Source organism: Rhinolophus sinicus, linkage group LG06, assembly GCF_036562045.2.
Source record: "Rhinolophus sinicus isolate RSC01 linkage group LG06, ASM3656204v1, whole genome shotgun sequence".
In the NCBI taxonomy this organism is placed as follows: domain Eukaryota; kingdom Metazoa; phylum Chordata; class Mammalia; order Chiroptera; family Rhinolophidae; genus Rhinolophus; species Rhinolophus sinicus.
This window is the reverse complement of record NC_133756.1, coordinates 13,889,076-13,904,798: the sequence shown is the minus strand read 5'-3', so window position 1 is coordinate 13,904,798 and position 15,723 is coordinate 13,889,076. Positions and strand designations below refer to the sequence as shown.

At 53.4% G+C, this 15,723-nt stretch overlaps 1 protein-coding gene across 7 annotated transcripts in view; it reads left to right on the top strand.

Moving 5' to 3' along the window:
* HIVEP3 (HIVEP zinc finger 3) overlaps positions 1 to 15,723 on the top strand; it is a 437,757-nt gene that overhangs the window by 373,193 nt on the left and 48,841 nt on the right. For 6 of the 7 annotated variants that reach the window (XM_019737161.2, XM_074334520.1, XM_019737156.2 and 3 more), the window contains 2 exons: positions 3,997 to 9,585; positions 12,433 to 12,578. In XM_019737161.2, the coding sequence (XP_019592720.2) occupies positions 4,528 to 9,585; positions 12,433 to 12,578 (5,204 nt within the window). In that variant the 5' untranslated portion in view covers positions 3,997 to 4,527. The remainder of the gene's footprint in view (positions 1 to 3,996; positions 9,586 to 12,432; positions 12,579 to 15,723) is intronic. The other variant, XM_019737160.2, reaches the window with a different exon arrangement.

Here is a 15,723-nt window from a genome sequence, read left to right as displayed (position 1 = left end):
CACTCTCTTGGGCAAGGTGTCCTCTGTGGCTCTCGGACGACCTCTCCCTGTTAGTGTCCACAGCCGCGTCCCCACATCTAGCCTGCCTTGGCACCGTCCGAGCCCACAGCTACTTTTACTTCCCTTTGCAGGTGAAGAATTCTCCTCCATCTTGCACACATACCACACACAGTATCACACACAACGATTCTTGGAAGGGGCACTGGGTTTGTGTTGCGTCATTGAATGAAAATACTGTTTGCGTCCTGTCCAGCATGTGGTCTTCTGTGCTGGGTTTCAGCTTTTGAAGTGAGGAGAAAGGCTTACTTCCCTGGTGTTTTTAAGTTCAGAATGTTGTATTACTATCAGTAAAATTTTGACCATATTTTGGCATATTGAGGTGCGTGCATGCGTGTGTGTGTGTGTGTGTGTGTGTGTATAAATTACAAGCAAAGAACTTTGTGAAGCCCCCCTCCCCCCATGTCTGTCTTCCCTTAGTCTTATCTACCTTGGCTGGTGACCCAGACTCCCTAGTCCAGAGCCCAAGGCAGATTCAAGTTGGCCTCCTGCCGGGACTGGTGGAATCATCCTCTTCATAGCGCCCATCTCCCATCTCCCCTCTGGTGAAGCCCTCGAGGGTGTCCACTCTGGCTTACAGCCATGATGCCCCAATGCCTTGGATGTGGAAGGTGCTTTCCAGTTTGGTTTCAGAGCTTTGGGCCACCTTGCCCTGTTGGCTCTTCCATCACTTCCCAATCCCCTGGGACCCTCATGGCTCCAGCCCCAGGACCCTACTCTCTTCCCTGTTGGGCTGTTCTAACAGCTAAAACTGTGGAAGCTTCCAGAAGTGGAAGTTGCATCGTCTAAGACGTTAGTCAACTGGCCTTTGAAACTCAGGTTTCCTCATGGTTCTAAGCTGATTTCTGAGTTAGAGCTCTGGGGGCTCCAGCCTCCACAGCCGACAGTGTGGACTCCATGGCCATCCCACCACCATCAGCAGAGGGCGTCCATCCTCCCTTGGACCTGAGGCTCTGACCCATGTTGGCCCCACTCTTGGTCCCTGTCATGGAAACCCTCTACCTCTGACCTCACGTCACTGGTGCCTTTTACAGGTACCCTCACCAATTCTCTGGAGAAGCAGGTTTTTTCTCTGTTACTTCAAATTTGTATTAAAATTTTATACATACTCTCAGAAGCACAGAAGGTAGAAGAGAGCCAGTTTCTTGGTGTCACTGGTCACAGTGATTAGAAACCATCCTTCTACAGGAGTTGAAGAGTTAAGTGACAAAGTGTATATGCCAATCTGAACAGTAATCTATTCCGAGTCTGAAGCCCTCTTAGTTCCTGTGGTGTCGCCTCACATCCACCCATGGTTCCAGCTGCCCACTCCCACTGCCCCTTGTATTAAGAACCTCACACCTGTCATGAGCTATAGAGCAGGGCAGCAGAGAGCAGTGGCCCAGGATCTGAGGACTGGGGTGGCCCTGGGTGCGTCGTTGCCCTCCATGGTCCAGGTGCCCTGTCTGCAGGATGAAGGACTGGGCCTTCTAGCACCCAGACCCCACTGACTCCGTGATCCAGGGAGCTGACCGTGCTAATGTGTCCTGTTGCTCCTCTCTCAGAGGGCCCTGCTCGGGGAGCGCCAGCCCCAGCTCGTAGGTGTAGGCTAGACACTGACCCTAGGCGACCACGCTGGCCCAGGGAGGCATCTGATGACCCAACAGTCACCTGACTGTCTTCCTCATCCACTTCACCCCTCCCACCTAGCCTGGGAATTGCCCCAAACCTCAGCCATTGGGTGCTTCCCTACCTGCCCCTGGGGAGTCTTGAGAATCAGTGAAGGGACAACTGCAGGACTGGACAATGTAGGGTCCTCCTTAGCCAACTGACCCCCACTCAGACTGAGCATTCACCACACCGTCATGCGGCACCACTCGTCCATCAGAAGATGCAAAGCTGACCACTAGCTAGTATTTTGGGGGTGTTGAGGTCCTTGCATGAAAGGGTCAATAGAAATAGTAAGTATAGTCAACCCTTTATCATCCCTACCCAGCACCCAAGGGCCTCCCCCTATGAGGTGCAACCAGGCCAGGGAATCCCTGACCAGCCTGGAGGACAGTTCTCCATCCATACTGCAGATGGCATCCGCCTTAGCTGACTTTTAGATGACTCTGCACTTCTGTCCACCTCAGCTCAGACAAGTGAGGCCCGGGGTGATGCCCCAGGATGGACTCCCCATTTCTCCTGTTCAGCCGCCAAGCGAGGTTAGGACATAAGTTGGAAGGCCTCCTTTGCTGTTAAGCCTCCAGACACCTGCTCACACTCCTCACAGAAGATATAGCCATGTCCCTAAGGCCAAGCCGGTGCTCCCACAGGATGAGAGCCATAGACTGCAGTGCCCATTGTGCCACAGAAGTCATAGAGGGTATTGATTCATTGAGGCAGGGGACAAGCCCTGACCAGGGGCAGGAGGCACAGGAGGACAGTCTAGCTCTGCCACCATCACTGTGCAATTTTTAGGGAAAATCACATCATCCTTCTAGGCCGTGGTCTCCTCATCTGTCAATGAGAGGACTGGCCTAGATAACCAATCTCTAAGAATCCATTAGGAGACCACAGTGTAATTTCAGTCCTCATAGCAAAGATCAAAAGCTTATACCAGATACCCAGAGTCAGCACTTGTACCTGGTTTGAGTTTCAAGGTAAATATTGGTTATAAGGGTAACCGCTTGTCCCGGTTTGCCTGGGACGGCCCTGACTGATTCCTGTTGCTCCTCCAGAACCATGAGTAATGCCTCTTTCACTCTCAAACGTGCCCCAGTTTACATGATAGCTTACATGGCCCCCCTACTGATGGTAATATGATGAAATGAGGTCTCCCTGCCGTCCATACATTGGCCCTGCTTTGGGAGGATGCCTTCTCTGCCTTTGACTGCTCAAAGAATAGCCTTTGCTGAGTTGTGACCTTCCATTGATAAAAATCAATCACTATGTATGCTGGAGGGAGGTCATTTGAAGACACAGGTGATCTCATGCGTCATTCACTGCCCCTGTCTGAAGTACCACATGAAGAAGTTCTTTCCAATAACCCTTTGCTTCTAGCAAGGAACTGAGATAGTTCTTCCTCCCTGGCTATAAGGACTCTGTAATGAACCACATCTCTTTTCTCCCTGGCTGCCAGGACGCTCAGCTATAAGTGTATAGTTGAACGGTAGAAGCTATGTAAGTCCTTATGATTGGTATGCCAGTGTTTTTTCCATCCCACCAATCCTGACTTCCTGCCTTATTTACATTTTCCTTTGTTCTGACTGGGGCACTGACTGGACAAGGAAGGACTACAAAGCTGGAGGAACCTGCCAGAATGGTCCTCCCAGCGAGTGCTTGGCAGGTCAGATAGTCACAGCTGTATTAGACTGAGCTCCCACAGATTAGGGCTTTAGCTTCACCATGAAATACTGACTAGGGAGGTGGGTTTGAAGCAGGAGGAAGCCATGAATGATGCCCTTCCTGGAAACCTTCAGAATCCAGCATCAGAGGAGAGTAGCACTAACCTAAGAATAATCCACCCCTTGGAAAGCTCATCCCTGAATAACCCACCCAGTCCTCCTCCTCCACCAACCAGCCCTCATCCAGCCGCATCCACATCCATTACCGTGTTGGACCCCACTGCGGCCCTGAGGCACAGTTGAGGCAGGAATTGTTGTTTTCCCTTTTCTAGATTAGGCAACTGATGCTTAGGGAGCTAAAACCCGCTCTCAGAGCAGAGACTGGAGCTCGGGCCTCCCGTCCAAAAATGCCCTGACTCTGCTCCCAGTGCCCCACACAGCCACAGTCCCCAGCAACACAGCTGGCACTCAAGTCACCCAACAGCACTTTGAATGTGGGAGAGGGAGGGGTGGTCAGTGCCCAGGTGTGCAGAGCCGGGGGCCAGGCTGTGGACGAGTCACAGTAACCCTCTCTTCTCTTTTGTGTGTGTGTATGTGTGTGTGTATTTCTGTGTGTGTGTTTGTCACATAGAAGAACGTGAATTCCCCTCCAACGCGGTGATCTCCAACACAGGACTAAAGGAGAGAAGAGGCCGGACAGAGCCGCCCACGGCATCCAGTGTGGCTTCTCTCGTGCCAGGACCAGGGATGACTGGGCCATGCACACAGACGTCCCCAGCCTTCAACAGTTCGCATAGCACACAGGGGACTCGTGGGGGGCCACTTGCCACTGCCAACTGAAACAATACGATGGCAACATTGACGTCCTTCATGACGTTTCCACGACAGACATTCAGGCGGAAAGTGCAGGTGCATTTTCTGTCTGCGAAGTAGAGGGCCATGCCTCACCAACGTGAATAGTTTGAGCCCTGATGACCTGCTCTGAGTCTGCTCACAGCCAGTGACACTTGCAAAAAAACTCCCAAAGCTGTCTTGGGTTTGGCTTCCTCAGCTCTTGACCAATGTGGCCAAAGCCAGGCGCTTCCTTGGGACACTTGGATTATTCATAAATGCAGCCTGCCCTTGCCCTCCCTGAATAGCATCTGAAGTCTCCGTGGAGGTCATGGATCCTGAACAAAGTGTCAAGGGCACCAAGAAGGCTGAGGGAAGTCCCCGGAAGCGGCTGACTAAAGGAGAAGCCGTTCAGACCAGTATTTCGGCCAGTGCCCCCTACCCAGGCAGCAGCACGGCCGCCACCCCTGAGGGCCCCCTCCAAGAGCTCCTAGCCCCGCAGCCCTTCCCGGGCCCCTCATCGTCGGTTCTTAGGGAAGGCTCTCAGGAGAAAATGGGCCAGCAGCAGAAGCCCCCCAAGAGATCCTCCATCGAAGCCTCTGTCCACATCTCGCAGCTTCCACAGCACCCTCTGACACCAGCATTCATGTCGCCCGGCAAACCTGAGCACCTCCTGGAGGGGTCCACGTGGCAGCTGGTCGACCCCATGAGACCTGGACCCTCCAGCTCCTTCGTGGCTCCTGGGCTCCATCCTCAGAGCCAGCTCCTCCCTTCCCATGCTTCCATCATGCCCCCCGAAGATCTGCCTGGCATCCCCAAAGTCTTTGTGCCCCGTCCCTCCCAGGTCCCGTTGAAGCCCATGGAAGAGGCACACAAAAAGGAGAGGAAACCCCAGAAGCCAGGCAAGTACATCTGCCAGTACTGCAGCCGGCCCTGCGCCAAACCCAGTGTGCTCCAGAAACACATCCGCTCGCACACGGGCGAGAGGCCCTACCCCTGCGGCCCCTGTGGCTTCTCCTTCAAGACCAAGAGTAACCTCTACAAGCACAGGAAGTCCCATGCCCACCGCATCAAAGCCGGCCTGGCCTCGGGAGTGGGCAGCGAGATGTACCCCCCGGGGCTGGAGATGGAGAGGATCCCCGGGGAAGAGTTTGAGGAGCCCACCGAGGGAGAAAGCACTGATTCAGAAGAAGAAACAGGCACCACCACATCCACTCACCCTGCAGAGCTCTCCCCCAGGCCTAAGCACCCGCTCTTGTCCAGCAGTTTGTACAGCTCCGGGAGCCAGGGTTCCAGCCACGAACGCTGTTCCTTGTCTCACTCTAGCTCAACCCAGTCGCTCGAGGACCCCACACCATTTGTAGAACCCTCATCAGAACACCCCCTGAGCCATAAACCCGAAGACACCCACACCATAAAGCAGAAGCTGGCCCTCCGCTTGAGTGAAAGGAAAAAGGTCATCGACGAGCAGGCGTTTCTGAGCCCGGGCAGCAAGGGCAGCACCGAATCTGGGTATTTCTCCCGCTCCGAGAGCGCTGAGCAGCAGGTCAGCCCCCCAAACACCAACGCCAGGTCCTATGCAGAGATCATCTTCGGCAAGTGCGGGCGGATCGGGCAGCGGACCACCATGCTGACGGCCACCTCCACCCAGCCGCTCCTGCCCCTGTCCACTGAAGACAAGCCCAGCCTGGTGCCTTTGTCTGTGCCCCGGACGCAGGTCATCGAGCACATCACCAAGCTCATCACTATCAACGAGGCCGTGGTGGACACCAGCGAGATAGACAGCGTGAAGCCCAGGAGGAGCTCGTTGTCACGGCGCAGCAGCATGGAGTCACCGAAATCCAGCCTCTACCGGGAGCCTCTGTCAGCCCACAGCGAGAAAACGAAGGCAGAACAATCACTGCTGAGCCTCCAGCACCCGCCCAGCACCACTCCCCCTGTGCCTCTGCTGAGAAGCCACTCAATGCCTTCTGCCGCCTGCACCCTCAGTACCCCTCACCACACCTTCCGCGGTAGCTACTCCTTCGACGACCACATCACGGACTCCGAAGCCCTGAGCCGCAGCAGTCAAGTGTTTACCTCCCACCCCCGGATGCTCAAGCGTCAGCCGGCCATTGAATTACCTTTGGGAGGGGAGTACAGTTCCGAGGAGGCAGGGCCAAGTAGCAAAGACACAGCCCCCAAACCCGCAGACGAGCCGGAACCCAAGGAAAGCGAACTCACCAAAAAGACCAAGAAGGGCTTGAAAACAAAAGGGGTGACCTATGAATGTAACATATGTGGTGCTCGGTACAAGAAAAGGGACAACTATGAGGCCCATAAGAAATACTACTGCTCAGAGCTTCAGATTGCAAAGCCCATCTCTGCAGGCGCGCACGCATCTCCGGAAGCCGAGAAGAGTCAGGCTGAGCACGAGCCCTGGTCCCAGATGATGCATTACAAACTGGGGACCACCTTGGAGCTCACTCCACTGAGGAAGAGGAGGAAAGAAAAGAGCCTTGGGGACGAGGAGGAGCCACCTGCCTTTGAGCTGACAAAGAGTCAGTTTGGCAGCCCCAGGCCATCTGATGCTGCTCGGAACCTTCCCTCAGAATCCACCAAGTCACCAGCAGAACCGAGTAAGTCAGTGCCCTCCTTGGAGGGACCCTCAGGCTTCCAGCCAAGGACTCCCAAGCCAGGGTCTGGTTCTGAATCAGGGAAGGAGAGGAGAACAACGTCCAAAGAAATTTCTGTCATTCAGCATACCAGCTCCTTTGAGAAGTCCGACTCTCTGGAGCAGCCCAGTGGCTTGGAAGGGGAAGACAAACCTCCAGCCCCATTCTCATCACCCCCGCCCGCCCCGCATGGACGCTTGGCTCACTCTCTGCAGCCCAAGTTGGTCCGCCAGCCCAACATTCAGGTTCCCGAGATCCTGGTAACCGAGGAGCCCGACCGGCAGGACACAGAGCCAGAGCCACCTCCCAAGGAGCCTGAGAAGACAGAGGAGTTCCAGTGGCCCCAGCGCAGCCAGACGCTCGCCCAGCTCCCAGCTGAGAAACTGCCACCCAAGAAGAAGAGACTTCGCCTGGCGGAGATGGCTCAGTCATCGGGGGAGTCCAGCTTCGAGTCCTCCGTGCCTCTGTCCCGCAGCCCAAGCCAGGAAAGCAGTGTCTCTCTGAGCGGGTCCAGCCGCTCGGCGTCCTTTGAGAGGGACGACCATGGAAAACCCGAGGCCCCCGGGCCCTCGTCTGACACGCGCTCCAAAGCCTTGGGCACTCACATGCTGACCGTCCCCAGCCACCACCCGCACGCCCGAGAGATGCGGCGGTCAGCCTCAGAGCAGAGCCCCAACATTTCCCATTCCGCCCACATGACCGAGACACGCAGTAAATCATTCGACTATGGCAGCTTGTCCTTGACAGGCCCTTCTGCACCGGCCCCAGTGGCTCCAGCAGCCCCAGTGGCCCCACCAGAGAGAAGAAAATGCTTTTTGGTGAGACAGGCCTCTCTGAGCAGGCCTCCAGAACCAGAGCCAGAGGCTGCCCCCAAAGGAAGACAAGAGAGCGAGGAACCAAAGCCCTCATCCAGTAAACCTTCAGCCAAAAGCTCATTGCCCCAGATTTCTTCAGTGGCCGCCTCACACAGTGGGTACCCGGGAAGCAAGGGCCAGGTACAGGACAGACCCCCGCTGGGGTCCACTCCACCCTACACAGAAGCACTGCAGGTTCTCCACCACCCCATTGCCCAGCTCCCCTTGCATGAGAAACCATACCTGCCCCCACCTGTCTCCCTCTTCTCCTTCCAGCACGCCTTGCAGCATGAGCCAGGACAGTCTTCAGAATTCTTCTCCGCTCAGGCCATGTCCAGCCTCCTCTCCTCACCATACTCCATGCCCCCTCTTCCTCCCTCCTTATTTCAAGCCCCGCCACTTCCTCTCCAACCTACCGTTCTGCACCCAGGTCATCTCCCCCTCCCCCAGCTCATGCCTCACCCGGCCAACATCCCCTTCCGGCAGCCCCCTTCGTTTCTTCCCATGCCGTACCCGGCCTCCTCAGCCCTCTCTTCTGGGTTTTTCCTGCCTCTGCAATCCCAGTTCACCCTTCAGCTCCCAGGTGATGTGGAAAGCCATCTGCCACAGATCAAAACCAGCCCGGCCCCACTGGCAACAGAAACCGCTGGCCTCTCCTCCAGCACAGAGTATAGCAGTGACATCCAGCTGCCCCCCGTGGCTCCCCCATCCAGCTCCTCAGCACCCACATCAGCACCCCCGCTGGCCCTGCCTGCCTGTCCAGACACCATGGTGTCCCTCGTTGTGCCTGTCCGAATTCAGACCAACATGCCATCCTATGGGAGTGCCATGTACACCACTCTCTCCCAGATCCTAGTCACCCAGTCCCAAGGCAGCTCAGCCACTGTGGCTCTTCCCAAGTTTGAGGAGCCCCCATGCAAAGGGACAGTGGTGTGTGGGGCAGATGTATACCCCGGACTGGCCGGGGTAAGTGAGGAGCAGAGCAGAAGTTTCCAGACTCCATACCTGAGAGTGCCTGTGACATTACCTGAAAGAAAAGGCACTTCCCTGTCACCAGAGAGTGTCTTGAGCCCGGAGGGGAGTTCATCAACAGTGGGAGGAAGCAAACGCGTCCTTTCACCAGCCGGCAGCCTTGAACTTACCATGGAAACCCAGCAGCAAAAAAGGGTGAAGGAAGAGGAGGCTTCCAAGGCAGATGAAAAACTAGAGCTGGTAAAACCATGCAGTGTGGTGCTTACCAGCACTGAGGACGGCAAGAGACCAGAGAAATCCCACTTGGGAAGCCAGGGCCAGGGCAGGCGGGAGCTAGAATCACTGTCCAGCCTGCCCTCAGATTCATCTGACCCAAAGGAAACACCTTCCCTTCCTCACCCCACACTATCCCATGTGACAGCCCCAGGCTCAGAAGCTTTGAAGGAATATGCCCAGCCATCTGGTAAACCTCACCGAAGAGTATTGCCTCCGCTAAGTGTGAAGAAAGAAGATTCCAAGGAACAACCTGACCTCCCTTCACTGGCACCTCCGAGCTCACTTCCTCTGTCAGAAACGCCCCCCAGACCAGCCAAGTCGCAAGAAGGTACGGACTCAAAGAAGGTACTGCAGTTCCCCAGCCTCCACACGACCACTAATGTCAGTTGGTGCTATTTAAACTACATTAAGCCAAATCACATCCAGCATGCAGATAGGAGGTCCTCTGTTTACGCTGGTTGGTGCATAAGTTTGTACAACCCCAACCTTCCGGGGGTTTCCACTAAAGCTGCTTTGTCCCTCCTGAGGTCTAAGCAGAAGGTGAGCAAAGAGACATACACCATGGCCACAGCTCCACATCCTGAGACAGGAAGGCTCGTGCCATCCAGCTCCCGCAAGCCCCGCATGACAGAGGTAAGTTTAGCCTGTTTCTTCTCCCCACTGATTTTAAAAGCCTTTGCTGAGCTTTTAAAGGCACATTCTCCTCAGGTGCCATTTGCAAAACTAGAGCCAAAGAGGGAGCAGGTTTCCTCTCTGTCAGTTGGGACTGGTCATCTTACCAGGAAGCATATTTATTGGGTTCCTTTGTCAGTGTGTCCCTTACGTCATCAGAACAGATACATTTCAGTAAAGTGAGCTTTAAAGTGATCCTGTTTTCCCATTAACCGCTATTGTAAAATCAAAGACACAGTCTCAGCCAGGAAAAAAACAATTCTCCAAAAGACTGGAAAACTTGGCTGATGGGAATGCCTGCAGCAATTTTAGAACTTTATACCACTTTATCATATGTTTCTCCCTTGTCCTGTTAGTCTTTTCCTGCTTTTCTTATTGTCTACATCTGCTGTTTCCATTTTCTGGTACCACTTGAAATCCTCCTATTTCCAGAGATTGGCAACTCTTGAAATCGTCCTTTCTTTTCTGTGAATAGAAGAGCAGATAGAACTGGGTTGCATTACCCCTCTTTACCAGTAGGTGGCAATATCACTCACAGCGTGACCCATCTGTGCGGTGTGGTAGCATGCCATTGACTAAGGGCTCACGTTTACTCCTCCATTGCCTCTGACCTGAGGCTGCTTCAGGAGCTATAAAGTGAATGGGTCCCCACAAGTTCAGGAAGTTTGACAGTTGATAATTCCACTTGCTTCAGACAAATGACACCTCTATACCCCGACAAGGCCAGCCTAAGGATTCAGACCATGCTGTGTTATGCTGACTTGGCATTTGTGCAGTACAGTTGGTCGGTTGATTGAGCAGCCTCCCTGTGCCAGGCGCTGTGCTGGGCCCTTGAATCCAGCCAATGCTCAGCCCCACACACACACGTGTGTAGCAGGACCATCTCCATTCTACAGAGGGAACTGAGGGTCAGAGAGTGAGAGAGGCCAAGGTCACATGGCAAATATTCGGCAAACCCAGAATTTGAATCCAAACCTGTCAGAGTCCAGAGAGTCTAGTTTTCTTCGTTCAGTTATTTGAGGAAAGAAAACCTGGAAAATGACTGCAAATTTAAAGATGTTCATTAGGGTGTCTTCAGACAAGGTGCTTTGCCCAAAGCAGGCATAAATCTCCTAAACTAAATTGACATTAATAGACAAATGAACAAAACTGTGTTCTATAACTTTCCTATATTCACATCCTCTTCTTTTATCACCGAGTGGATGTTATGCATTGAATTTGTTCTTAGCCCAGCTGGATGTTTTTCGAAGAACTGTTTCCCAAATGTATTCCCTAAATGTCCTTATCAGTCTACAAACACCCCTAAATGAGATTTCCACTTTTCCCATAAACATCATGACTGATTTGCTCTCCAGTGTCTCTTACTGGCTATGGCTACTCCCCAGATGCTGTTATAATTATGCTCATACTTATAACTACTTGTGCACCTACTATGTGCCAAGTACTGTGCTAAACTTCACTTTTATCCTCGTAACCACCTTGAAAGTTAGGATACTATATCACCGTTTTATGGATGAAAGCTAAAGCACAGAGAAGTTAGATAACTTGCACAAGGCCGCACAGTACACGGCAGAGATTCAAAACTAGATCTCACTCCAAAGCCCTCTTGGATGATCTGGACTGCCTCTCTGTTTTAGTGACTAGATACTAAAAGGCCACTTAAGAAAAAGGAAGAGTTCGTTTGGCTTAACTGGGTTTGGCAATCATTAGTTTAAAATGCTACTTCCCTAACATGAGCTGAAACTTGCACACTTTTTTTTTTGGAATATTCCATTTGATTCACTGGCATGTTTCCTACCAGCATGCAGCGGCCTGTGTGGTGCTAAAACACAGATTCCCTGATTCCCAAACAGCTGCCTTTCTGCTCAGCCCTACCCCTCCTTGTCAGGATAGGTGTGTTCTCTGGCACAGAGGACTGCAGTTCTTAGATTGTCCCAGCACCTGGAGACATGGTGCTTTCCACGCTAGCTATGATCAGTGCAGTTTCTCATGAGCTTCCTGGCAATGGCATGTGTAGGATGGGCAGCTCCCCCCCGGCACTGCTGGCCCCAGCCCCCAGCCCAGCATCACTGCTCCCTAGTCAAGGGTATGCCCAACCCCTGCTTCCATCAGAGGGTCTAGAGGACATGTGTGCTCATCGAGCCAGCTCTCACCACTGAGGCCTGTGAAGAGAATGGGTTCCCTTCAAAGAACAACCCAGAGCCTGCACACCCTCAGGTGCATGCCCACCAGTGGGCCAGCATAGCCTCTCTGTGCCCAGCTCTGGGGGATTCTATGGGTCAGGGCTCTCAGGAGACGTCCACTGTGCTCCAGTAATGCCCTTAACCTACTGGGTGACTTGACCTTCACTTTCTAATCTATGAAAGAGCATTGGACCAGTTAATCTCCACAGGCAGAGTCTTCAATTATTTGTTCAACATTCCTTAAGCGCTTTCTCTGAGGCAGGCCTTGATTTGGGTGCTGGCATGACCGAGGAGACCAAGATGAGGGTCTGTCCCCAGAAGCTCCCAGACTACTGTAAAAGAAAGAGCAAACACAGCTCTCCTAAGAAGACCTGGTCTTCCCATGAGAAAGACCTGGTCAGAGGCCCAGTTTTGACACCAACCATGTGGCCTTGAATAAGGGACTGCACCTCTCTGGGGATCAGTTTCCCTCTTTCTGTAAAGTGGAGCTAACAGCACCTCTTCACTTGGTAGAGTGGAGGTGAAGTGGACCACGATTAAATGTAAGAGTATAATGCCATGGAAGGCATCTTTCCATGATTACCATGTAACTAGCAATGATTTTGTCCTTCCTGCGGTGGGCCAGGTTCACCTCCCTTCGCTGGTTTCCCCGGAAGGCCAGAAAGATATAGCTAGAGTGGAGAAGGAAGAAGAGAAGCGAGGGAAGCCGGAGGAGGACGCTCCTGCCTCCAAGAGAGGGGAGCCGGCGAGGATCAAAATCTTCGAAGGAGGGTAAGAATCACGTTTGGTTTGGAATGTCTGCTTGCTGTGGAGTAAGCACCTGGCCAGCAGGCTGGGGTGAGCCTTCCTGCGCTCAGAGGTGGTAAACATCTCAACTGGCAGGGCGGTGCCACAGGTGCCCTCGGGTTCTGGCCGTGCCTTCCAGCAGATGCCACGTTGTAGGACATGCAGGCCAACTCTGTGTGAGAACACCAAGTTACTTGGTAGAGGACGGGAAATCTGCTGTACCCTGCCTACTGGAGGGTCTGGGTCTTTCTCTAGCCCCTCATTCCCTCAGGTGCTGGAGGGTTTCCAGTCCTGCGTTGGACTTGACAGTGAGTCTCCCAGGTCCTGTCCAGACTGCCGTTTACCATGGTGTGTGCTCCCCAAATGTCACCTCTGTCTGCCCAAGCAGCCACCTTGGCATGCCTGGTGTCCCACGGGGGACTGGGCTCTGCCAACTAGGCTGTTTCCAGGACTGATAGCGCACTGCACGCGCCAGCTGTTTACACCGGTCTCCATTCCAGCTGGCCGGGATCCAGGACTCACTGGTTGGTAAACATTTAGAATCTCATCTCTGGATTTTCACCTTGGTGCTTGTCTTTGGAAACCTAATGATGTAAACATCTCAGAACTGACGACAGTGGGGCCCTCCGGGCGCCAGAAGTGTGCCTCGTTTCAGGCTTACTTTGTGGAAGTTTTGTGCAAGCTGTGTTCTGTGTGGCCACGTGTTTGCGCCCTGGGGTGCGGGTGTCTGTAAGCAGGTGCCGTGGTGTCTGTCTCAGGGTCCTGTGTCTGTGTCCCCAATGTGATTGATGCAGCCTCATCCTATCCGTCCTGAGAGACAACCGCATGAAGGGAAACCTACCTCCCAAAACAAGTCCCCATGAGCACACGCTGTCACTGGGGGCCTGCGACGCCCCAGCACCTGCAGGTACCTCGCTCACAAGGTCAAAGTGGGAGATGCGCGTTCCTCTGCAAGGTTGAGCAGAGGCTACCAAGCTACCCAAGGCCACCAGTGGGCATCCTCCGCTGGCACTGACCAGGAGGGACTCTCTGGAGAGGTGGTGTTTGGAAATGAAACTTGAGGAGTTGGGTTGTCCCAGTGACAGGGAGTGGGTCAGGGATGGCAAACACCCTGCAGTGACAGGGACACCTCCCTCTGGGGGAGAAACATCCTGCCCAGACTTCCAATAGCGGCTCCTTTGAGAAACACTAGACCAAAGGTTTTTCAAAATACTAACCCTCTTTCCTTGTGGGGATGGACCGGTTATTTGGTTAGAGCGCCCTCGTGTGTCTCTCTGTCCGCATATCACTGGGTCCTTTAAAGGCCATCTAAGACCTCATGCAAGGATTGGTGCATCTGGACTTGTCTTCTCTCTTGCTTCAAAGACTGCCCTTGGGGCCCAGGGGTGCTAGTAAGTGTTAGCTGGTGAGCGTGAAGACGCTGCTTCTGCCCTGAGAGGCCACTGCGTCCAGACTGGAGATCCAGTTCCTCAGGCGGCTCCCTGATGCCTCATTCCCCAGGGAAGCTTGGGCTCTGGGAGGGCAGCTGGCAGGAGCCTCTCCCATCCAGGGCAGTCCATAGCTCCAGCTACAGGCTGGAGTCTAGGCCACATAATCTGCCTTCAGCTGAAAGGTGAAAGGTTACACCTGAATCCCCTTCTCCTCTTCCTGCAGCCCAGGCATCGGTCCCCACTCCTCCCCGCACCCCACCCCAGCCCACCCTCCTACCCAGGTTGTCACTTAGTCCCACCTGCTTTGTTTCAAAATCTCCCTCTCTTTCAAGGCCCGTCAGACCTGCCCCAGAGCAACTCTCCCACTTACCCCTGTTCTATTCAGACAATCCCCTTCCCTTCCAGCTCTGTTTCTTCATCTGTAGAAGAGGATACTTTGTGGATTGTTGGAGGGTCCTGTGCTATTCTGTGTAAAGGCCAGAGTTCATTGGCATGGGGTTATTTTATCACTATGACATCCATCTCTCTTATGTCCCTCCAAGATAATTTCACTCTGTTCTGTCGGCTGTGAAAAATATCCTCCTCATTCTCAACCTGCCACATCTAATTTGAGCACTGCGGGGGGTTATGGAGTGTGGCCGGTCAAATCCTCTTCTCCTGCAGCCCAGTGGGCCCATCTGGACCCTGCTATGCCTCCAACCCCCTCTTCTGGTGAGCCTTCTTCATTCACGGGTTTCTTGGCACTGGTGTCACCCACAGGAGAGTTTGGAAATGGGGGCAGCGTGTTTTCACATAACAAGGACACCTCTGACATTTCATGGATGGGGCCAGGGACTGTGGTCCATACAACCAATCACAGAACATTTGTCTCACCCAAAAGGCCAAAGGTGCCCCTCCACCCACAAACACTGAATACTCGTATACCCGTCAGGCACAGCCATCTGAGGTCACCGTGGCTTTGCCTTAGATTCTTTTTATTTCTTTTTTTCTTTCTTTCTTTCTTTGTGTTTTTTTTTTAACACAGCAAGCAGTTCTATTTCACTCTAATACATGTTTGACAAGGGTCTGCAATGGGGTTCTGTTCCTAGGAGTTACTAAGAGATCTAGACCCATGGAAGCTGAGCAAGAAGAAGGGGAATGGTGAATTGTGCGCTGGCTCTTGAAGCTTCTGCTCCCAGTTTATTGGCCAGAGTGAGCCTCAGGGCCCCTCCCTCCTTGGGAGTGAGGGAGCGCAGTCCGGCTTTGTGCCGGGGAGAACCAGAGAGCTGTGGTAGACAGCACGGACTGCTCCAGTGGGTTTAACTACATCTGCAACTTGTTGTTTTTACTCAACAATGTTTCTGAGATGTATCCTTGTTGGTCCCTGTAGATCTAATTCCTAGGCATGAGAGGCGAGGAGCGGATGCTGGGTGCATGCAATGTTCACGAGCCTCTTTCTCACTGCTCAGCTACTCACTGGTCCCCTTACTCTTCTTCTTGACCTCCAATGCAGCAATCGATCAATTAATCAATCCATCATGGAGGAGCTATGTATTCAGTGCCTAATGGGTGCTCTGTGCCTGACGACACCATGAGCCAAGAGGGTAAGCAGTGGTTCTGCCCACAAAATGCTTGGGGACTGGCTCAGGTGGCAGCACAAGGTTCCGTGCCGAGGTGGAGACTACCTGTGTTGAGATGCTTCCAGCAGGCAGGGACCGCTG